Source organism: Trachypithecus francoisi, unplaced genomic scaffold, assembly GCF_009764315.1.
Source record: "Trachypithecus francoisi isolate TF-2019V2 unplaced genomic scaffold, Tfra_2.0 Lachesis_group20, whole genome shotgun sequence".
NCBI lineage: Eukaryota > Metazoa > Chordata > Mammalia > Primates > Cercopithecidae > Trachypithecus > Trachypithecus francoisi.
In genome coordinates this window covers 45575011-45597523 of record NW_022681466.1, presented here as the reverse complement: position 1 = coordinate 45597523, position 22513 = coordinate 45575011, and the positions used below count along the sequence as shown (strand labels likewise).

General features: G+C 45.7%; 1 protein-coding gene, 1 long non-coding RNA gene, 1 other non-coding gene and 3 pseudogenes across 6 annotated transcripts in view; 5 read left to right on the top strand and 1 right to left on the bottom strand.

Annotated features, from left to right (window-relative positions):
- Positions 1-1243: 1243 nt before the first annotated feature.
- LOC117067474 lies at positions 1244-2404 on the top strand (annotated as a pseudogene).
- LOC117068003 lies at positions 2398-3043 on the top strand (annotated as a pseudogene).
- Positions 3044-3059: 16 nt separating this feature from the next.
- Positions 3060-3192, top strand: LOC117068079. The gene has a single exon (XR_004430947.1). It is a non-coding gene; the product is annotated as a small nucleolar RNA SNORA70 (small nucleolar RNA).
- LOC117067477 lies at positions 3065-3605 on the top strand (annotated as a pseudogene).
- A 2118-nt stretch (positions 3606-5723) lies between these two features.
- Positions 5724-22513, bottom strand: part of RDM1 (RAD52 motif containing 1) — a 17501-nt gene continuing 711 nt past the window's right edge. Inside the window, exons 2-7 of one of the 4 annotated variants that reach the window (XM_033184118.1) lie at positions 22144-22323; positions 16918-17040; positions 15996-16164; positions 13974-14072; positions 11994-12079; positions 9894-10257 (exon numbers count right to left, since the gene is read on the bottom strand). In XM_033184118.1, the coding sequence (XP_033040009.1) occupies positions 10156-10257; positions 11994-12079; positions 13974-14072; positions 15996-16164; positions 16918-17040; positions 22144-22323 (759 nt within the window). In that variant the 3' untranslated portion in view covers positions 9894-10155. Of the gene's footprint in view, positions 10258-11993; positions 12080-13877; positions 14073-15995; positions 16165-16917; positions 17041-22143; positions 22324-22513 lie in introns of those variants that run through there. The other 3 variants (XR_004430747.1, XM_033184119.1, XM_033184120.1) reach the window with 3 other exon arrangements.
- LOC117067482 overlaps positions 22231-22513 on the top strand; it is a 14865-nt gene continuing 14582 nt past the window's right edge. The window contains exon 1 of the long non-coding RNA XR_004430752.1: positions 22231-22346. This is a non-coding gene — a long non-coding RNA (uncharacterized LOC117067482). The remainder of the gene's footprint in view (positions 22347-22513) is intronic.

The window sequence follows — 22513 nt, the reverse complement described above, 5'->3', positions numbered from 1 at the left end:
CAGGAAGATAGGCAGCCTAGGGCGCAGGTGCAATCACGCGCCCGGGAAAAGTACAAACCCACGGCGCATGCGCGATTGTAATTTGAGAAGACCCAGCCCCCCATCACCGCCCTGGCCCAACCTCTTCCTCTGCCAGCCTATATAAGGCATGACCCTGCATTCAATAAACGAGACTTGATCAGGCTATTTGTCTTGTCTCCATTTCTCATGTTTTCTTGTCTCCTCCATTCCCACTCCCCCTTCCAGGGCCCGTTCGACTGTCCTGCGGGTCGGGACAAGAGAGGATTCAACTTCCCCAGAAGACTCAGAAGGCAGACCTGGCTGCTCCTGCTCACTGGGGAACGTTCAGCCTTCACAGGAGGACCTGGAGGCTCAGTTGTGACCTTCTATTGGGTTGCAGAAGGTTACATCTGCTCTGGATGCTGGTTTGGGGCCTCCTGCCGGGCTGGAGAAGAGTCAGTGTCCTTGGTAGGCTCGGAAGTTATGCTAATCTCTACATCTGCAGGTTTAACTGTAATGTTTGGCAAGTTATAATGAGCTTGATATGCACCCTAAGTTTGAACTGTCACCTCATGATTCAGTGGAGTTTGAGCTGCACTCTCTATAGAAGACTCTGGAGGCAGAGTTGGGGTCTCCTCCTGGGTCTGAGAAAATTCCACCTCCCTAGAAAACTCAGAAGGCTAAGCTGGCTGCTTCTGCTCTCTGGAGGAAGGTTCAGCCTCCACAGGAGGACCTGGATGCTCAGCTGGAGTCCCTTGCTCAGGGCAAAACATTGCATCTCCTCAGGGCACTCTGGTGTCTGGGCTGGGGCCTCTAATTGGGTTGAGGAAGAGTCCACCTCCCCGGGATTCTCTGGAGGCTGAGCTGCAGCCTAGTCTACAAAATTTCCACCATACCTGTAACCATGCCTTTGCTTAGACTGTACTCCCATTTGTTTTCTATTTAACAAATTAGCCCGGGCATGGTGGCTCATGCCTGTAATCCCAGCACTTTAGGAGGCCGAGGTGGGCGGATCACAAGGGCAGGAGATTGAGACCATGGTGAAACCCTGTCTCTACTAAAAATACAAAAAATTAGCTGGGCGCAGTGGTGGGTGCCTGTAATCCCAGCTACTTGGGAGGCTGAGGCAGGAGAATGGCGTGAACCCAGGAGGCGGAGCTTGCAGTGAGCTGAGATGGCACCACTGCAGTCCAGCCTGGGTGACAGAGCGAGACTCCGTCTCAAAAAAAAAAAAAAAACAAATTATAGCTACACTTTAAGCCCCAAGTAAGTTTCAGCTTATTGATGTAGCTTTCCCTGATCTCCACACCTCAAGGATGACAGATTCCGGTGAATTCTAGCACTGATCTGCATTATCTTGTATTACTTCATTATATATACCTCCTTTTTATGCCTATTCTCTTTCTTCCCTCCTATCATTTTCATGTTCTGAAGACAGTATCATACTTGGGCCAGGACTGGACACAAAACAACTGCTACATAAAGAAAGTCAATTTCAACAGCAAGGCAGGACCAAGCTCAGTATCCAGTATCACCCAGTGTCACATTTCAACCTTTAGACCTGGGGCTTACCATAACTCCAGTATCCACGAAGGAGGCTGAGCATTTGACAACCCTGAGGAAAACTGTATTCCTTCAAAAACACCCTGAAGTGACGCTTCCAACTCCAGACCATGTGCAGGCTCAGCACACAAACCTAACTGAGGTCACAGTTTAACCTTTGGATCTGAAACTTACCACAACATACTACAGAGGATTTCCTCCAACCATGGAGAACTCAAATCAACTTCCAGAACCACCTACAGAGGTTGTAGCTCAACTTCCATCTCATTAAGCAGTGACAGTTCCAACACAAGGTCAGGATCAAGCTCAGCATTCAACACTGGCCAGTGTCACACTTCAACTTTTTGACCTGGGGTTTATCATCACTCCAGAATCCACTACAGAAATTGAACTTTCTCCAACCATGCAGGAGACCCCAACTCAGCCTCCTAAGGAAGTTGTACCCCAATCTCCAGTATATCAAGAGGTGACAGTTCCAACACTGGGTCAGGATCAAGCTCAGCATCCAATGTCACCCATCGTTACAGTTCAACCTCTGGACCTGGTGGATTTAGCATAACTCCAGAACCCACTACAGAGGTTGAACATTCTACACCCCTGAAGAAGACTATGGTTCCTCTGAAGCACCGTGAGGTGACACTTCCACATCTACACCAGGTTCAGACTCTACATTCAAACCTGAGTCAAGTCAACCTTTGTAGTAGGTTCTGGTTCTGTAGTTACGGTAAGCTCCACATTTGGGTCTGGAACTTACCTTAACTCTGGAGGTTGAACCTTCTTCAACCATGCAGAAGACCCCAACTCGGCCTCCAGAGCTACCTAAGGAGTTTGTAGCTCAACCGCCTATGTATTGTTATCAGATACCCATTCCAACACCAAGCCAGGATCAAGCTCTGCCCTTCTACAGCTCTGAGGACTACAGCTCCTCCTCCAAAGCACCCTGAGGTGACACTTCCACCTCCAGACAAGAACCAGGCTCAGCATCAAAACCTGACTCAATTCACAGTTCAACCTTTGGACCTGGAGCTTACCATAACTACAGAACCTACTACAGAGGTTAAAACTTCTCCAACCATGGAGAAGACCTCAACTCAGCTTTCGGACCCGGGGCTCGCCCTAACTCCAGAACCCACTACAAAGACTGAGCATTCTACAGGCCTGGACAAGACTACAGCTCCACAACAAGACCAAGTTCAGACTCAGCATTGAAACCTGACTGAAGTCACACGTTCACCTTCTGAACTAGAACCTACTCAGAATTCATTGGTGCGGTCTGAAAGTTACACTCAAAACTAAGGCTTTAACTCCACAAAAGGAGCAGAAGGCCTCTACAAGCACCAACATATGTGAGCTCTGTACCTGCAGAGATGAGATGTATTGATCTCATCTGTCATGTATTGATCTCAGCCCAAAACAGAGGCTCCACCAAGTGCCCGTGCCAGAACCCAGCACCTACAATGGCACCTTCACCATCTTGTAAGAATCACCTTTCCTCCCTGCAGCCAATTAAGCCGACTGAGTTCCTTTCCTCATGGGGGCCCAGTGTGCAATGGCTGCAAACAGCAGCTTCCCTGGTAGTGATGCAGCCTGTTTGTTGTATGGGTTGCTCTAAGGGACTTGGAGACAGTCCTTTCAGATGGATGTTCATGTTTCTGACCTTGCACTACCCCAGTGTAGGCTCCAAACAGGCATGCGAGGTGCCATTGGAAAGCCCCAGGGCACTGTGGCCAGGGTTCACATTGACCAAGTTATGTCCATCCGCACCAAGCTGCAGAACAAGGAGCATGTGATGGAGGCCCTGTGCAGGGCCAAGTTCAAGCTCCCCAGCCGCCAGAAGATCCACATCTCAAAGAAGTGGGGCTTCACCAAGTTCGATGCCAATGAATTTGAAGACATGGTGGCTGAGAAGCGGCTTATCCCAGATGGGTCAAGTACGTTCCCAATCGTGGCGCTCTGGACAAGTGGCAGGCCCTGCACTCATGAGGGCTTCCACTGTGCTGCCCCCTCTTAATACTCACCAATAAATTCTACTTCCTGTCCACCTTAAAAAAAAAAAAAAAGCCTTCACTTCAATTACCCCTCTTTCTTACGTACTTTGTTATTTTAGTTTTATGCTGATTCCCTCAATAAACATTATTAGTATATTTAAAAAAAAAAAAAAAAAAGAATCACCTTTCCTCAATTGTTCTCTGTGTGCTGCCTGACATGGCAGCTTTTTCCTGGAGGCCTTCCTGGGCCTTCTTTAATCTCACCAAACCACATGGACAACTGACTTTCTGCTTTCACTTTTGCCTGTCATCTCTTCCTTCTCCTCATTCTCCTTTACTGTTAGGCCCCTTCTCTGGTCTTTTACTTGTGATTGCTCTAATCCTTTTCTTAGCCATTTTTCTTTTTTTTTTTTTCCTTTTTGAGACGGAGTCTCGCTCTGTCACCCAGGCTGGAATGCAGTGGCATGATCTCAGCTCACTGCAAGCTCTGCCTCCCGGGTTCACGCCATTCTCCTGCCTCAGCCTCCCGAGTAGCTGGGACTACAGGCGCCCGCCACCTTGCCCGGATAGTTTTTTGTATTTTTTTTTAGTAGAGACGGGGTTTCACCGTGTTAGCCAGGATGGTCTCGATCTCCTGACCTTGTGATCCGCCCGTCTCAGCCTCCCAAAGTGCTGGGATTACAGGATTGAGCCACCGCGCCCGGCCTCCATTTTTCTTTATCCCCATCACATCATTGCTTAACTGCTGCTGTCCTCCTATTTGCACTTCACCCTCTTTACAGCACTCCGTCTCTCTCTCCATCTCAGTGATAGTGCTCTAGGTGGTTAAGAGTGGATTCTGGAGCCAGGTTACTGAGTTTGAACCCAGGTCTGTCATTTGTTAGCTTGGTTACCCTGAACAAGTTATTCTCTGTGACTCAATTTCCTCATCTTTAAACTGGGGATTATGCTAGTTACCATGCCATAGGATTATTGTGAGATTTGAGTGAATACATGTATTACTTACATTGGTGCCTACCATATTTGGGAGTGTTGGCTGCTAACATGATTACTCAGTCCTTTAGTTATGTCCAGAACTCATCATCTCATAATGCTTTGGAGGTTGAGCTGCAACCCGCTTAGGTGGCTCTGGAAGCTGACCTGGGACCATCCGCTGGCTTGAAAGTTCTATATTCTGGGGGGGGGGGGGGTGGTGCTCTGAAGCCTGAACTGTGACCTCCTGCTGGTTTGGAGAAGACTCTGCCTCCACAGCGGGTATGGAGTCTGAGCTGGAAAGTTTTGCTGAGTTAGAGAGGGTCCCACTTCCTGAGGGAGCTGTGGAGGCAAAGATGGGCTATCTGCTGGACTGGAGAGGGTTCTACCACAATAGAGGGCTCTGAAGACTGAGCAGGGACTGCCTGCTGGACTGGAGAGGATTCTACCTTTTTAAGTGGCTCTAAAAGCTGAATTAGGGCCTGCTGTAGGACTGGAGATAGTTCAACCTTCTCAGGTGGCTCTGATGGCTGAGTTCAGCCGGAAACTCCCCCCTTAGGGGGATTTGGAGTCTGAGCTGTAGCCTCTGGCTGGGCTGAAGATTCACTCTCTTCAGGAGACTCCAGAGGTAGGAAAGGGGAATTAGGCTGGGCTAGAGAAAAGTCAGTCTGCTCATTGGAAATAGGAGGGTTGTCCTGCTGGACTGGAGAAGGTTCAATCTCTATAGTGACTACTATAGGTATGGTAAACTCTATATTCACATTTTTAACTGTGATTTTAGGCCAAGTTGAATTATTTCTTAATATTGAAGACAGATCTTCAGGTGAAAAATTCCAACCCATCATTCAGTGGACTTACAACGTCTGAGGAGAGCTGAGCTGGAGACCAAGTTGTGGGCTTTTGAGCAAGAGGAGAAAGTTCATCATTTTCAGGGAGTTAACTGCTGAATGATAATCTCTTGCTCATCTTTCAAATGGTTAAACTTTTCAGGGGACATTAAGGACTGAGCTTGATGGTGACCTGGAGGTGAAACTGCTACCTCATAATGTTTTCAAGGCTGAGCTGGAATCTCCTGCTGGGCTGGAGAAAATTCAACCTCCCAGGAGACTCAGAAGGCTGAGCTGGCTGCTCATGTTCACCGAGAAAAGGATCAGTCTCCACAGGAGAACATGGAGGCTCAGTTGGGGCCTCCTCTTGGGTTGTGGTAAATTTCAGATCCAAAGGTTGCACTGTGGCCTCAGGTTTGTGTGCTGAGCCTGCACATGGTCTGAAGGTGGAAGGGTCACCTCAGGGTGTTTTGGAGGAGCTGTAGTCATCCTCAGCATTATAGAATGCTCAGCCTCCATAGTGGATTCTGGAGTTATGGTAAGCTCCATGTGTAAAGGTTGAAATGTGACACTGGGTGATGCTGGATACTGAGCTTGGTCTTGGCCTGCTGTTGGAATTGTCATTTCATAATGCTGGATACTGAGCTTGGTCCTGGCTTGCTGTTATAATTGTCATCTCATAATGCATTAGAGGTTGAACTGCAACCCCCTTAGGGGGCTCTGGAAGCTGAGCTGGGACCATCTACTGACTTGAAGGTTCTGCCTCCTTAGGAGGCTCTGGAGCCTGAACTGTGGCCTTCTGCTGAGCTGGAGAAGGTTCTGTCTCCATAGGGGGCTCTCGAGTCTGAGTTGGACCCTTCTGCTGAGTTAGAGATGGTTCCACCTCCTGAGGGAGATTTGGAGGCAAAGATGCGGCCATCTGCTGTGTCAAAGAAGATTCTACCACCATAGGGCTCTGAAGACTGAGCAAGCACTGCCTACTGGACTGGAGAGGATTCTACCTCTTCAGGTGGCTCTAAAAGCTGAGTTGAGGCCTGCTGTAGGACTGAAGATGGTTTGACCTTCTCAGGTGGCCAATGGCTGAGCTGGTATCTTCAGCTTTGGTGGACTGACCTCTGCAGTGGACTTTGGAGGATGACCTGAGGCTTCCTGCTGGGTTGCAGATGGTTCAACCTGCTTAGGGAGCTCTAGTGCCTCAGCTGGGGACTCTTGCTGGACTGGAGAAAATTCCACCCCTTTAGGGGAATCTGGGGTCTGAGCTGTGGTCTTGTGCTGTGATGGAGATTCAGTCTTTTCAGGAGAATCCAGAGGTGGGGAAGGGGTATCATGCTGGGTTGGAGAAAAGTCAGCCTATACTCAGTGGGAATAGGATTGTCCTGCTGGACTGGGGAAGGTTCACTCTCCATAGTGACTTCTGTAGGTATGGTGAGGTCCATATCCAAATTTTTAACTGTGGTATTAGGGAAAGTTGAATTGTTTCTGAATATTAAAGACAGATCTAGAGGCAAAAATACTATCTCATCATTCAATGACCTTACAAAGTCTGAGGAGAGCCGAGTTGGAGACTGAGTTGTGGACTCTTGAGGGACTGGAGGAAGTTCATCATTTTCAGGGGTATTTGGCTGCTGAATAATCATTTCTCGCTGGTCTTTCAAATGCTGAAACTGCTAAGGGGACATTGAGGACTGAGCTGGGGCCCCACGTTTGGTTAAAATTTCAACCTGTTAGGTGAACTCTGGTGTCATGGTTACCATGTGATGCACAGGTTTCACAGTGTCATTGTGCAATGTTGGAGGCCGAACTTGATCATGACTTAGAGAAACTGTTACCTCATGATGCGCTGGAGATTAGCTACAATTTCATTAGGGATCTCTGAAGGCTGAGCTTGGGCCTATTGCTGTGTTGGAGAAGACTCAACCTCCTCAGGCATCTGTGGATACTCAGCAGCAGTCTCCCACTGGGCTGGAGAGAGGTTCTCATCTTTAATAGCTGGAGATTGAACTGAAGTCTCCTGTTGAACTGGTAAAGTCATCTTCTGATGACTATGGAGGCAGAGTTGGGTCCTGTGCTTGGTAGTGGAAGGTTCTACATAATTAACTGGCCCTGAGAGCTGAGCAGTAACCTCCTGGTGGATTGGAGAAGTTCCCACCTCTGCAGTAGGCTCTGTTGCTATAAGCTGCATAACTGGAGGCTTAACAGTGACATTGGGCAAATCTGAATGCTGAGCTCAATGGTGACCTGGAGGTGAAATTGTTACTTCCTGATGTAAGAACTGCAGGCTGAGCTGGGGTCTCGTGCTGGGCTGGAGAAGATTCAACCTCCCCGGAAGACTCAGAAGGCTGAACTGGCTGCAAATGCTCACTGGGGGAAGAGTTAGCTTCCACAGGAGGACCGGGAAGCTCAGTTGGGGTCTCCTCCTGGGTTGCAAAGGGTTCCATCTGCTCTGGAGGCTGGGTTGGGGCCTACTACTGGGCTTGAGAAGATTCTGCCTCCTTAACAGGCTCTGAGGTTATGATAATCTCCACATCTACAGGTTTAACTGTAATACTGGGTAAGTTATAATGAGATTGATCCTCAACAGGAGGCTGAAGTGTCACCTCATGATTCAGTGGAGTTTGAGCTGTACTCTCCATAGAGGACTCTGAGGCTCAGCTGGGGTCTCCTGCTGGGTCTAAGAAAGTTCAGCCTCCCCAGAAAACTGAAGGCTGAGCTGGCTGCTCCTGCTCACTGGGGGAAGGCTCAGCCTCCACAGGAGGACATGGGAGCTCAGCTGGGTCTCCTTCTAGGTTGCGGAAGGTTCTACCTCCTCTGGAGGCTGGGTTAGGGCCTCCTGCTGGGCTTGAGAGGATTCTGCCTCCTTGTTAGGCTCTGAAGTTATGGTAATCTTGAAATCGGCAGGTTACCTGTAATGTTGGGCAAGGTAAAATGAGCTTGATCCTTACCCCGAGGTTGAACTGTCACCTCAAGATTCAGTGGAGTTTGAGCTGCATTCTCCACAGAGACTTGGGAGGCTGAGCTGGGGTCTCCTGCTGAGTCTGAGAACCTCCCCTGGAAACTCAGAAGGCTAGGCTGGCTGCTCCTGTTCACCTGGAGAAGGTTAAGCCTCCACAGGAGGAATTGGAGGTTCAGCTGGATTTCCTTGCTGGGTTACAGACGTTTTCATCTTCTCAGGGTGGTCTGGTATCTGAGCTGGGGCCTTTAATTGGGTTTAGGAAGAGTTCACCTCCTCGGGGTACTCTGGAGGCTGAGCTGCGGCTTGTTCCTGGCTTGATGTAAGTTCCTTACCTGGCTCTTGAATTATCGTAAGCTCCACATCCACAGGTTTGACTGTGACACTGGGCAAGTGTGAGTGCTGAGCTTCACTCCAACTTTTAATGGAACATTTACCTGATGATGTATTGATAGCTGAGCTACAGTCTCTTCTGAGGCAGGCAGCTGCTGTGCTGGGGCCTCCTGCTGTGTTGAAGAGTGGAGCCCCTTAAGGGACTGTGAAGGCAGAGCTGGGGCCTCCTGCTGGGTTGAAGAAGGTTCTACCTCCTCAGGGAGCTGTGGAAGCTGCACTGGGGCTTTTTGCTGGAGTGAAGAGGACTGGATCTGTCCTCTGGATTTTGAGTTTCAGGCTCTAGATGGAATTGAGAGCCCAACTTGCTCAGCGGGCCCTGGAGGCTAATCTGAGTTTACCTGTTGTTCTGGAGGCAGGCTGCCCAGATATAGTATATCCGTACTTGAATCTAAATACTCATCCTGTAAAGTTTGTTTCTGACGCTGAGGTTTTGATATAAATCAGTGTGGAGTTCCAACAAAAACCTTAGCAAGCCTCCGATGCTTAGCTAGATCTTTCTTCAGGTTTTTGGGCAAAACACTAATCTTCATTGCTTTTGAATTCTGACTATCTAGAGGTGGAACAAGTATTTCATATGCCTGATAATCTGCAGCCTGATCTAGACCTACAGTTTGAACCTTACTTTTGAGGCAAAGAGGCCGAGCTAGCGTCTGGTTCTGATCCCAGTCTGGCATTGGAACAAACTCTGGGAGCCTTTCTTGCAAGTCAGCTTGTCATTCAGATCCTGGTGTACAACAGCGAACTTCTCTGGCCCCAGGGGCAGCTCTCCAGCTGGATCCGTGTCCAGGAATGGAACCAAAGTCTCAGTCGGATCCTGAGTCGAGGCTGACATCTGGGTGGAAGTAAAGGACCCCAGGTTATCAAAGCCCCCCGGGTCTGTATCGGGGTGGGGGTGGATAAGCGCATGGGGAGATTCCGGGGAGAGATGGCAGGAGCGCCAAGACCAGGGGTCAGTTGGCCTCAGGGGGTCAGAGGTCAGCTGGAGTGGGCCCTGGATCTGGCTGAGCCTCCTGGACTAGCAGCCACAATAGTTGTCACGTGAGGAGGGACCGTAGGGACCACACACGCAGCCGGTACATGACATACCTTGGCGTCCCACACTGAGCTGGAGCCATTATGGCAGCCCAGAGATGCTCGCACACCTAGCAACCTCGCGCCCCTAGCAACCATGGCCCCACCTCATCCGTTATTTACCATATCTTTATTTAGGCAACCTTTATTAAGTTCCGTTCCAAATTTGCTCCTCGTCACCAGAGCGATCTTATCCCACAATCAGGCCCAAGCCTCCCTTCCCGCTCCACCAGAACACCCTTTCCCTCCCCTTCGCCAGGAAAGATTTGGGCAGCTGACCTAGGTGGTCCCAGGACTCCAGCAGCCTACAGTGGTGGGGCAGGGTTGGGTAGCAGCATGGCAGAGCTTCCCAAGGAAGTTAGGCGACCTCGCCTCGGGATATTCAGAAATGCTAGTCAAGTTCTGGCAGCCTGAACTCTTCCTCCTCCAAGCTGAAATCCGAGAGATACTCTTCCTCCTCTTGGCCATACTGCTTCCAGGGAGAGCAATGGACCTGCAAAATGTGCAGTTAGGGTGGCAGGCAGAACGCACAGTAGGGTCATTCATTCCAAAATGTTGCCATTTTTGCTAAACTTTTGATATCCTTTGTTGCATGTTTGATAATTCACCACTCTATTAGGTAGAAGCTGCCAGGGAATAAGTGAGGACTCCAAATTTTCTGTAGGAAGGGTTTTGGGAGGTGGGCAATTCAGTCTGGGAGAGAAGTCTGAACTGTCATCCTGCCTTAACATAGCCATTACCCTAGAAATTACAGCGCCACTCTTCAGAGGTCTACCCTGTGTGCACTCATGGAGAAGAGGCTTAGGTTGTTAAAGTCAGCATGTTAAATAATTTCCTGAAATGTGACTATAACTAGAACCCAGCTGACTTCCTCCACAGCCATTCTTACCTATTGTATTTCTCATTGTCTGGCACAATCACCAGCATGCGAACTCTAAGAAGGTGCTTCATCTTATGCCAGTGCCTAGCATAGGCATATGGTGCAGATTAACGGTTTTACAATGGAAGGGATTCCAAGACTTGCCTCATTTAGGGGTGGATCTATTATTATAATCAGATTTCTGAAATCAATGCTGACTTTCTCTCACATTTCACAGGAAGCTAGACTTCTTAAAGCTTGAAGTTTCCTTTATGGGTTTTACTTAAATTGAATTGAAATAATTATTTTACAGGGAAAAACTTCAAAATAAAACACTTTGCAACTTTGGGGTGAAAGTTAAATAAAACACTCTAGCCCCAAATTAAGTTCCCACTGAAATAAAACACTTTTGCTCCTTAAAAAAAAAAAATTCCATATGTAGTAAATAATGACTGTTTTCTTTCAGAGATTAATATAGAAACTTAACCCCTATTTAAGAGCTTTCATATACAGTCATGCGTTGCTTGCCATGTGAGGAGAAACTTGAGAAATATGTTATTAGGGGATTTCACCCTTGTGCTAACATCATAGCATATACTTCCATAAACCTAAGTGGTATAGCCTACAGCACACCTAGGCTATATGGTATGGCCTATGGCTCCTAGGCTATAAACCTGTACCATATGTTACTATACTGAATACTGAAGGCAATTGTAACACAATGGCAGGTATTTGTGTATGTAAAATGGAAAACATACAGTAAAAATACTGTTTAAAAGATAAAAAATGGTATAGCTGTATAGGGATAGCTCCACTATACTCTTATGGAATCACCATCATATATGTGGTTTACTGTTGACTGAAACATCATTTTGCAGCACATGATTGTAATTGATTTACAGAAAGATCTTCAGCAAAATGGTCTACCCAAGATATAAGGAAATATTGAGATCCAGGTAATAAGCCATATTTGAAAGGCATTATAGTTTTCAAAAGCTGTAGCATGATCATTCTTAAGGCCAGTTACTTTTCCCCCTTATCTCTGGGATCCTGTTTGAAGAAAGTTCTAAAAAGGCTTATGTTCAAGCAGCCTGACATCCCTAAATCCTGGGGGAAGACTAACCCCTCTCCTGTGTCCACAACTGTAATAACACTCTGATAGTCCTCAGTTCTGCTCTCCAAACTTCAAATAAGGGGTCAGAGTCAAAGGTCAAGACTTCAGGAAAAGCCCCAGAATACTCTGCACTCAAAAGTAGTTTCAGTTTCACATTTTCCTAAGAATGAAACAAATCGTCCTCCAAATTATGCTGCTTGTTTTGAATTATGGTTACATTGGCTATGTTAACCCCTGAGTTTTTATCTCCACATACTTGAATTAAACCGTGTAGTTCTTCTTCGCATCTGACATCTATGATGTCTTCACTGGGTCTGTACTCCACAGCTATTTTACCACTTTCTGAAATAAAGTTAGCAAGGATCAATTCAGAATCTTTTTCATTCTAAAACATCCTGCATATAATGGTAGCACCCCATGAACATTCTTTTGGCTTCTAAAAGCAGAAAGTAAGAGCATTTTCCTGCAAGTTTCCTTATCTCCTCATCTCACACTTCAGTTTTTTCTTTCTTTCCTTTTTTTTTTTGGAAGACATGGCCTCACTCTGTCACCCTGGCTGGAGTGCAGTGGCACTGTCATAGCTCACTGCAGCCTGGAATTCCTGGGATCAAGTGATCCCTGTGGCTCAGCCTCCAGAGTAGCAGGGACTACAGGTACACACCACTGTGCCCACCTAATTTTTTTTTTAGAGACACGGTCTTGCTTTGTTGCCCAGGCTGAGATGACAGGTGTGAGTCACCATGCCTGGCCTCACACCTCAGTTTTTAACATATATATGAAATATCAACCATATTTTGTACAAAGGACGTTATGATCTTACAGATAGGAACTAAGGAATAACATAAGAAATAAAAAATGTGGAAACCAAAACGTTCAATCATAATACGATGAAATGGTAAGGCATCAGGTGGGGGTCAAAGCAAGTTCAAATTTGGAGAAGAGGCCACTGGGCTAGTAGACACTTCACATTAGAAGCAAGGGCCAGGTGTCTGCGCCCTGAGAACCAAAATTCATTCCACCAGATACAATGAACAAAGCTTCTGAGAGAGAGAACATTTGAACATTTTATTGGCAGACACAGGCCCACATATTCTTATAGACAACAGAACTACCTTCAAGGCAAACTAGAGCCATAAGGTTTTTGGTCTAAGAAGTTTTCAGTGTGTGCAAGAGATACCTTTGTATACTAGGGAGAGGTAAACAACCCACACACTTTGTTTGGTTCTTAAAGGTTGTTACTCAGACTTAACAGCTGATGATCAAGGAAGTAAGACTTCCACTAGAAGGGCTGTTGTCCAGGTTGGAAAGCTGAGAGCAATCAGGGCCACCTCCTACAAGCAAATAAAGGTCTGTGGTAACTTAATTAGGATCTCTCAGTCTCTAAGCCTTTAGGGCTGTGAAGCAGAAGAGCAACTCTGTTCAGGGACTCTTTGCTAATCATCAGGCTTCCTTTGGGCACAGCCTGTAACATTCGTGCCACTGTAGAATTCAATAGGGAATACAAGCAATGCCATTCAATAGCATAACCAATTCCAAGGCTCACAGCAAAGCAGCTGATTGTTATATAAGAATCATACTTGCCCAATGTGTCAGTGCCAGAAGTGAAAGCTGAAATTGAATTCTTGATTCAGGAGAAACAAAATCTAATAAACTCTTCGGCACAGAGTTTATTTATTCAGACAGAAATCAACAATGACAATAATAGTTAATATGTCTGCTTATCTTGTAAGTGTAGTTCTGAGTTTTTACATTTGTCATCTTATTTACTCTTACAATATCCTCCATAAGGCTGACTGAATTACTAACCCCAGTTTGTAGATGAAGAGACTGCAGCTTAGAGCTATTAAGTATTTTCAAATCTCTCTGGCTATAAGACCTAAAATTGCATTAAAAATCTAAGAGACAGAGTTAGGACTCAAATCCATGTGTACAAAGCTTATAATCACTATTCTATAAGATAGGCAAGCAATTAAAGAAGACCTGACTTAAACATTTTCTGTGGGAACTGAGGCAAGTCCTTTCACATCTGTAAACTAGGAACAGTATTTGCTGTTGCTTTTTTTCCACAAATGTCACACAGAACTAATTTGAGCCTGTTGCTGTGAAATAATTTAGCAAATGAAAGCATACTATAGAGTGCTTTAGATATCAATATTTTTATCCAATTAACTTTTCAAAATGAGTTTATTTGCCCATTGAAACTGAAGTACTTCTAGGACGATCAAGAGAGTCTTACCTAGAACAACAATCAACAGTTTCTGGAATGCGTCTGACAAAGCCTTCTGAATAGCAAGCTTCTGGGCTCTCTTCCTTTTCATAAGGAACGATAATGGTCCTAAATCCAACCAAAACAAATTGATTTAAGATGCCTATCTAAATGATAATTGCTATATGTTTAAAAACTAAAAATGCATCCATGGTTCTTAGCTCATAACCTTTGTGATTAAGGGCAGACGGCACAAGGATATGGTTGAATGGCTCTGTTAGAGGTACATCCTGGCAGGGCCCATTTTTACGCCTCCATCTAGTAGGGAAGTTCCTGAAGTACTAGAAGGGAGATAAGAGCCAAGAACCTGGCACATGTTTCACATCACCCAGAGATTTCAAACTGATCAGTTAAGGCTACACTCCTACAGACCCTACCCTCCTGTGCATCAGGGGCTGGAATCACTCATCGAAAAAGGTTTGGTTGGCTGGACATGGTGGCCCATGCCTGTAATCCCAGCACTTGGGGAGGCTGAGGCAGGTGGAGGCCAGGAGTTCAAGAACAGCCTGGTCAATGTGGTGAAACTTGAGGCCAGGAGTTCAAGAACAGCCTGGCCAACACGGTGAAACCCTGTCTCTAATAAAAATGCAAAAATTAGCCAGGTGTGGTGGCACACACCTGTAATCACAGCTACCTGGGAGTCTGAGACATAAGAATAGCTTGAACCAGGAAGCAGAGGTTGCAGTGAGCTGAGATCAGGCCACTGCACTCCAGCCTGGGTGACAGAGTGAGACTGTGTCTCAAAAAAAAAAAAAAAAAAAAAAGGGCTAGGTGCGGTGGCTCATGCCTATAATCCCAGCACTTTGGGAGGCCGAGGTGGGCAGATCACTTGAGGTCAGGAGTTTGAGAGCAGCCTGGGCAACACGGTGAAACCATGTCTCTAATAAAAATACAACAACAAGAAAATAGCCAGGTGTGGTGTTAGGCACCTGTAACCCCAGCTACTTGGGAGGCTGAGGCAGGAGAATTGCTTGAACCTGGGAGGTGGAGGTTGCAGTGAGCTGAGATCACGCCAGTGCACTTCAGCCTAGGCGACTGCGTGAGGCTCCATCTCAAAAAAGAAAAAACTTTGGTACAGGTAATTTGGCTCTTCCCTGGGCATTACCCCCGGGAGCCTACTCTACTCCATTAGCCTATAGCCCTGCCTCTGACTTCAAACCCTAAGCCTGATGGTCACGAATACTAAAAAAATACTCAACATTAGTATCAATTGAGTACTCTTTCTAGATATCTATATTATACTCTTTTTTGGCTGAAACCCTTTTATGAGTAAAAAAAAAGAACTGAATGTTTACACAAAAGTTTATGTAAATCTTTAGATGATGACCTGGCATGGTAGCTCATGCCTATAACCCCAGCAACTTGGGATCCTGAGGCAAGAGGATCTCTTGAGGCCAGGAGTTGGAGACTAGGTGGGACAACACAGAAAGACCCCATCTCTAAAAATAATAATTAGCCAGGTGTGGTGGTGCATGCCTATAGTCCTGGCTACTCAGGAGGCTGAGGCAGGAGGATCCCTTGAGCCCAGAAGTTGGAGGTTACAGTGAGCTATGATCACGCTACTGTACTCTAGCCTGGGCAACAGAGCAAGACCCTGTCTCTAAAAAAGTAATAAGTAGATTAAAAAAAAAACAAAAACTTTAGATGGTTTTGCTGGGATAACCGAGGGCTACAAGAGACACATATTTGAAGAACTATTTTAGCTTGAAGCAAGTTCTTAACCAAAAACTGTAAAAACATTACTTCCTTCTTCCTCCTAACTTTCTTGGTAGGAAGTCAGCTGTACGATTTTAAATTTAAAGGTTCAATCAGGTATTACCTAAAGTAAAACCCTATACTGTAAGACAGAAAAACTCTGCCCAGGACTTGAGTAGCTCAGAGAGGGAAGGGCTTGATATGTATCCAAAAAGATGACTTTCAAAAAGTAAGAAAAAAAGAAAGATCCTTTCCACGCCAAATCCCTACCCTCCTCCACTCCCAATGAAAACAGACCTTCCTCCACCTTATCCACAGGCTCCTCCACCAAGCCAATGCCAGGACTACTGCAATCATAGGCTGGCAACATCACCTCTAAAGCACAGAAGAACTTCAGGCTTTGCTTTGGAAGTGGCACCATGCTATCTTCATTTTCTCTTTCTTCAAGGTCAGAAAGCTCCTGAAGCTGTAAGGATATTTAATGTAAGGTCCTTCCTAGGATCTTAATGTAGGCTTCAAAATGTTTTGTTATTAAAAGTAAAAACTTGGCCAGGCGTGGTGGTTCATGCCTGTAATCCCAGTACTTTGGGAAGCCGAGGTGGGCGGATCACGAGGTCAAGAGATTGAAAGCATCCTGGCCAACATGGTGAAACCCCGTCTCTACTGAAAATACAAAAATTAGCTGGGCATGGTGGCGGGCACCTGTGGTCCCAGCTACTCGGGAGGCTGAGGCAGGAGAATCTCTTGTACCCAGGAGGTAGATTTTGCAGTGAGCCGAGATAGCACCACTGCACTCCAGCCTGGCGACAGAGTGAGACTCTGTCTCAAAAAAACAAAACAAAACAAAAAAACAAAAAGCAAACAAACAAACAAAAACAACAACCAAAAAAACAACTAAACTCCAGTCATTCAAGCTAACAGTTGAGGTGTCCTATGGCTTCAAAATCAAGTTAGATTTGCAAATGAGTTGCTAGATAGAGACAACCATTTTTTATTATATGCCACAAAAACAGTGGAGAAAATTATGGATACCACCATCCTAGTGACTGAGATTATTAATTCTAGGTAGCAGGCCAATTCAGACATGTTCACTTATCCTCAATGGTAGAGGCCTCTCACATCTCCTCCCTACAATCCAGTTCAATACTTCTGTCTAATATCTAGGATTTCAATGTTGAAAGGAGAGTGTGGTTAGTGAAAAAAAATCTACAAGGTTTACCTTGATGATCCTTTTGGACCACCCATTGAAACCAAAGTAGTAATTCGCCAGTTCTTGGCATCGGGAACTGTTCAGGGCAAGGGCTTGATGTTGAACTGCCTTATGTCTGGTGCCAAGACGAACCTAAAGTCATAAGAGATAGACTCATAAATATCACAACCTGCTAGAGATTTTATTTTGGATACTTCTGAGATTTGTCAATACCAAGTATGCAAAGAAAAATTGTTTCAGTCTTCCCATTCAGTAGCTCCTGCTTGAGAATATGACCTGAATATAGACAAGATGAACCCACCACCCATCCCCCTCCCCAAGTTACTAACCCCTGTTAAAAGATGACATACAATCGGGTGCGGTGGCTCCTGTTTGTAATCCCAGCACTTTGGGAGGCTGAGGCGGGTGGATCACAAGGTAAGGATATCGAGCCCATCCTGGCTAACATGGTGAAACCCTGTCTCTACTAAAAATACTAAATATTAGCCAGGCATGGTAACATGTGCCTGTAGTCCCAGCTACTCCGGAGGCTGAGGCAGGAGAATCGCTCAAACCTGGGAGGCAGAGCTTGCAGTGAGCCGAGATAGTGCCACTGCACTCCACCCTAGGCGACAGAGTGAGACTCCATCTCTAAAAAAAAAAAAAAGAGGAAATACACATACTTCTACAAATTTTACAAGCAACTGAAGCAACTAGAGGTTTATGTGCATTTATAAGTTTCTTTGAGAATGCAAATATCTACTGTTAATTCTTAAAATATTTTACCCATTTTTGTGGATTTCTTACATCACAAGTTCTTTCCTGTATGTCTATTTCATTTTTAAGTATATTATATTCATGAAATTCAAATGATACAAATAAAGTCAAATTTATTTGTATTAGAAATTAATAAGAATTAACAGTAATTTAATTCTTTTTTTTTTTTTTTTTTTGAGACGGAGTCTTGCTCTGTCGCCCAGGCTGGAGTGCAGTGGCCAGATCTCAGCTCACTGCAAGCTCCGCCTCCCGGGTTCCCGCCATTCTCCTGCCTCAGCCTCCCGAGTAGCTGGGACTACAGGCGCCGGCCACCTCGCCCGGCTAGTTTTTTGTATTTTTTAGTAGAGACGGGGTTTCACAGTGTTAGCCAGGATGGTCTCAATCTCCTGACCTCGTGATCCGCCCGTCTCGGCCTCCCAAAGTGCTGGGATTACAGGCTTGAGCCACCGCGCCCGGCCTTCTTTTTTTTTTTTGAGATGGAGTCTTGCTCTGTCACCCATGCTGGATGAGATCGCAGTGGCGCGATCTCAGCTCACTGCGAGCTCCGCCTCCCGGGTTCATGCCATTCTCCTGCCTCAGCCTCCTGAGTAGCTGGGACTATGGGTGCCCACCACCATGCCTGGCTAATTTTTTGTATTTTTTTAGTAGAGACGGGGTTTCACCATGTTAGCCAGGATGGTCACGATCTCCTGACCTTGTGATCCGCCGGCCTTGGCCTCCCAAAGTGCTGGGATTACAGGCCTGAGCCACGACGCCTGGCTGAAGTTAATTCTTTATTGATTTGTTTATGCACCTTCCTCTATCACTGGTTTACAAGCTCCGTAAGTCCCAGATGAAATCATAGCTTTTTTCACTTCCAGAACCAAGCACAGTTCTTGGCATATAATAGAGGACAGATGATCTGTCGATTGAATGAATAAAACAATGAGCAAGTAAAAATTGAAATTACTTTCTCCAACCGAAAAGAAGGAGAAATGCCTGTTGGGAAAGAGAAATGAAGACCAATTTTTAAACGTTGAGTGCTACTGGCGAGACCGGCCTGTATCACGAGTCACAGTGGAGCCTTTCTGGACAACAAGGAAGCTTCAGAAAAACTCTGAGCCCCTGGGTGGCATAGACAGTTGTCAGCTTGGATAACCTTGCCACAGTTCTTGGCGGCAACCATTTTCCTTCATTTCACAAAAAAATAAAAACAAAAACAAAAAAACACAAAAAACCCTCTTGGCCGGGCACAGTGGCTCACGCCTGTAATCCTGGCACTTTGGGAGGCTGAGGCGGGCAGATCACTTGAGGTCAGGAGTTCAAGACCAGCCTGGCCAACATGGAGAACTCTTATCTCTACCAGAAATACAAAAATTAGCTGGGTGTGGTGGTGCACACCTGTAATCCCAGCTACTCTGGAGGCTGAGGCAGGAGAATCACTTAAACCTGGGAGGCAGAGGCTGTAGTGAGCTGAGATCATGCCATTGCGCGCCAGCCTGGGTGACAGAGCAAGACTCCATCTCAAAACAAAAACAAAAACCCAAAAAGCAAAAACAAAACCCTCTCAGGTGCCTTAGGCCTTTCCTTGATTTTATTTTAAAACATTATTCTCTTTACTGTATTTAAAAAGGCAAAAAAACAGAAACTAAATGTATGTGCTAAAGTAAAAAAGAACACTTAAACTAGATAACAGTAGGGGGTGAGTAGTAACCCAAGGCTTTGGGTTTAATAAACAAATAAATCTAGTATGAACGCCCTCTCCTCTCACCTATCTATTGAGTTGTAGAACATTTCCTTCATTACTGTCTCAGTGATGGGCTTTATGCTGTGAAATTCTCAAAACCTAAAGCTTATGAAATGGTCTCAATGTCCAAAGAGCACTAAAAACTCATTAATTGCAAAATGATACCAAGTAAATGTTTCATAATCTTAGTTGCACCTTTATAATATTTGAGTGGCTATGTGAAATGGTCACAGGTTAGAAACAGACCATAGTTCAAAAGTTAAATAATATCTTCGCCGGGCGCAGTAGCTGACACCTGTAATCCCAGCACTTTGGGAGGCCGAGGTGGGTGGATCTCGAGGTCAGGAGATCGAGACCATCCTGGCTAATACAGTGAAACCCTGTCTCTACTAAAGAATACAAAAAAATTAGCTGGGTGTAGTGGCGAGTGCCTATAGTCCCAGCTACTCGGGAGGCTGAGGCAGGAGAATGGCATGAACCCAGGAGGTGGAGCTTGCAGTGAGCCGAGATTATGCCACTGCACTCCAGCCTGGGCGACAGAGCAAGACTCTGTCTCAAAAAAAAATAATAATAAATAATAATAATAATAAGATCTCACAGGTAATCATTTCAGTCACAGGAAGTAGAACCAGGATTGAAGAGGGTGTTGAACAGGCTAAGAGGGCATTGAACAGGCTACTGAAGTGGGAGTAGTATACCTGGAATCATTACTAAGCAGAGTTCTCAGATTTGATCAAGGTTAATTCAACGAGGAATGGAATATAGACAAGAATAGGCAGCAAGATTAGTAGGAAACAGATCAAGTAGCCAATTAGGAATTGAAATGGTCCTTGAAAAGGGAAAGGTGACTGAATTGAGGCATACAATGAGATATCACTCTGTGGCTCTGGGAAAGTAAAATTGGTTGGCATGTTAATATGGAATAGGGTTTCTACAATGCCGCTTAAAGAATGTTCCCATGCTCTCAGAACTGAAGGGAGTTCTAAATAGGCAGTTTGTGAGCCATGGTGAGCATGATGATGATGATGATGATGATACAGTCTCCTTTATGTAACAGCTGGCAGAAGACTTGGTCACACCCACACATTTTAAATTCACTTAAAAGTAAATATATAGGCCGGGCGCGGTGGCTTACGCTTGTAATCCCAGCACTTTGGGAGACCAAGGTGGGTGGATCACCTAAGTTCAGGAGTTCGAGACCAGCCTGACCAACATGGAGAAACCCCGTCTCTACCAAAAATACAAAATCAGCCAGGCATGGTGGTGCATGCCTGTAATCCCTGCTACTTGGGAGGCTGAGGCAGGAGAATCGCTTGAACCCGGGAGGTGGAGGTTGTGGTGAGCTGAGATCACACCACGGCACTCCAGCCTGGGCAACAAGAGTGGAATTCCGTCTTTAAAAAAAAAAAAAAGTAAATATATAATATATGGCTGGGCATGGTGGCTCACACCTGTAGTCTCAGCATTTTGGGAGGCTGAGGTGGGCGAATCACTTCAGGTCAGGAATTCAAGACCAGACTCACCAACATGGCGAAACCCCATCTCTACTAAAATACAAAAATTAGCCAGGTGTGGTGGCAGGTGCCTGTAGTCCCAGCTACTCAGGAGGTTGAGGCAGGAGAATCGCTTGAACCCGCAAGGCAGAGGTTGCAGTGAGCCAAGATCATGCCACTGCTCTCCAGCCTAGGTGACAAAATAAGACTTCATCTTAAAAAACAAAAATAAAAAATAAATATAGCTGGGCATGGTGGCTTGTACCTAGCTACTTAAGAGGCTGAGGCAGGAGGACTGCTTGAGGCCAGGATTTAGAGACCAGCCTGGGCAATACAGGGATACTCTGTCTCTAAAAAAATTAAAAAGTGAATATAAGCAGAAGTCTTCTGGTGAAGATTTCATTCATTCACTCATTTTTTAGAGATAGGGTTTCACTCTGTGGCCCAGGCAGGAGTGCAGTGATGCAATTATTATTACTCATTGCACCCTCAAACCTCTAGGCTCAAGCGATCCTCCCACCTCAGTCTCCCAAGTAGCTGGGACTACAGGTGCATGCCACCACACCTGGCTGATATTTAGTTTTTTATTTTTCTTTCTTTCTTTTCTTTTTTTGAGATGGAGTCTCACTCTGTCACCCATGCTAGAGTGCAGTAGCACAATCTCAGCTCACTGCAGCCTCCACCTCCTGGGTTCAAGTGATTCTCATGCTTCAGCCTCCTGGGTTCAAGCGATTCTCATGCTTCAACCTCCCGAGCAGCTGGAACTACAGGCGCATGCCACCATGCCCGGCTAGTTTTTGTATTTTTAGTATAGATAGAGTTTTGCTATGTTGCCCAGGCTGATCTCAAACTGCTGGCTTCAAGTGATCTGCCTGCCTCGATCTTCCAAAGTGCTGGGATTATAGGCATGAGCCACGGTGCCCAGCCTTATCTTTACTTTTTTTTTTATAGAGACAGGGTCTCACTTTGCTGCCCAAGCTGAGATTTCTTAAAAAGGGACAGCATAAAATGACAAGAGGTTTAGCTCAGCAGGTTTTAGTTCAACCTCAAGTTTCCATAATTCTTTTCAAGAACCTTAAACAAGTCACTCAACCATCTTGAGTTTGAGTTTCTTCATCTAAAAACCCCAGAGAACTGGAAGATTAGTGTGGCAATGCATCTGAAAATATTCTGTAAACCAGAGTGCTAGACAAATGCTAACCTATTACTGAATTCAGCACTTCATTCCAGCGGAGCTAGGAATTCCATATTTGGACCCACCTTGACTGGAGATTTCTGAAAAAGCTGCTTCCGGTCGCATGCCTTTTGGGCTCTGCGGGCAGCCCTTGCTGAATAAAACTTAATGACGGCATAGAAACCAGGATGGGCCACTGCAGCATTTGGGAAGACCCGGACTGAATATAGAAGGCCAAACTGGGAAAATGCTGTGAACAGAGAATGCTGCGGGGGTGGTCCCACCCCAAGTAAGTACATGAAATCTCACGCCCAGAAAACAAAACCGCACATGCCCTCATATTCCCCAAACCCCTCTTCGCGAAGGATGCTATTCAAAACACTTTCCACTTAATCAACAGGTTTTCCTCTTAAAATCCTAAACTTTTTTTTTTTTTATGGGAGTCTAAGTCTCTTT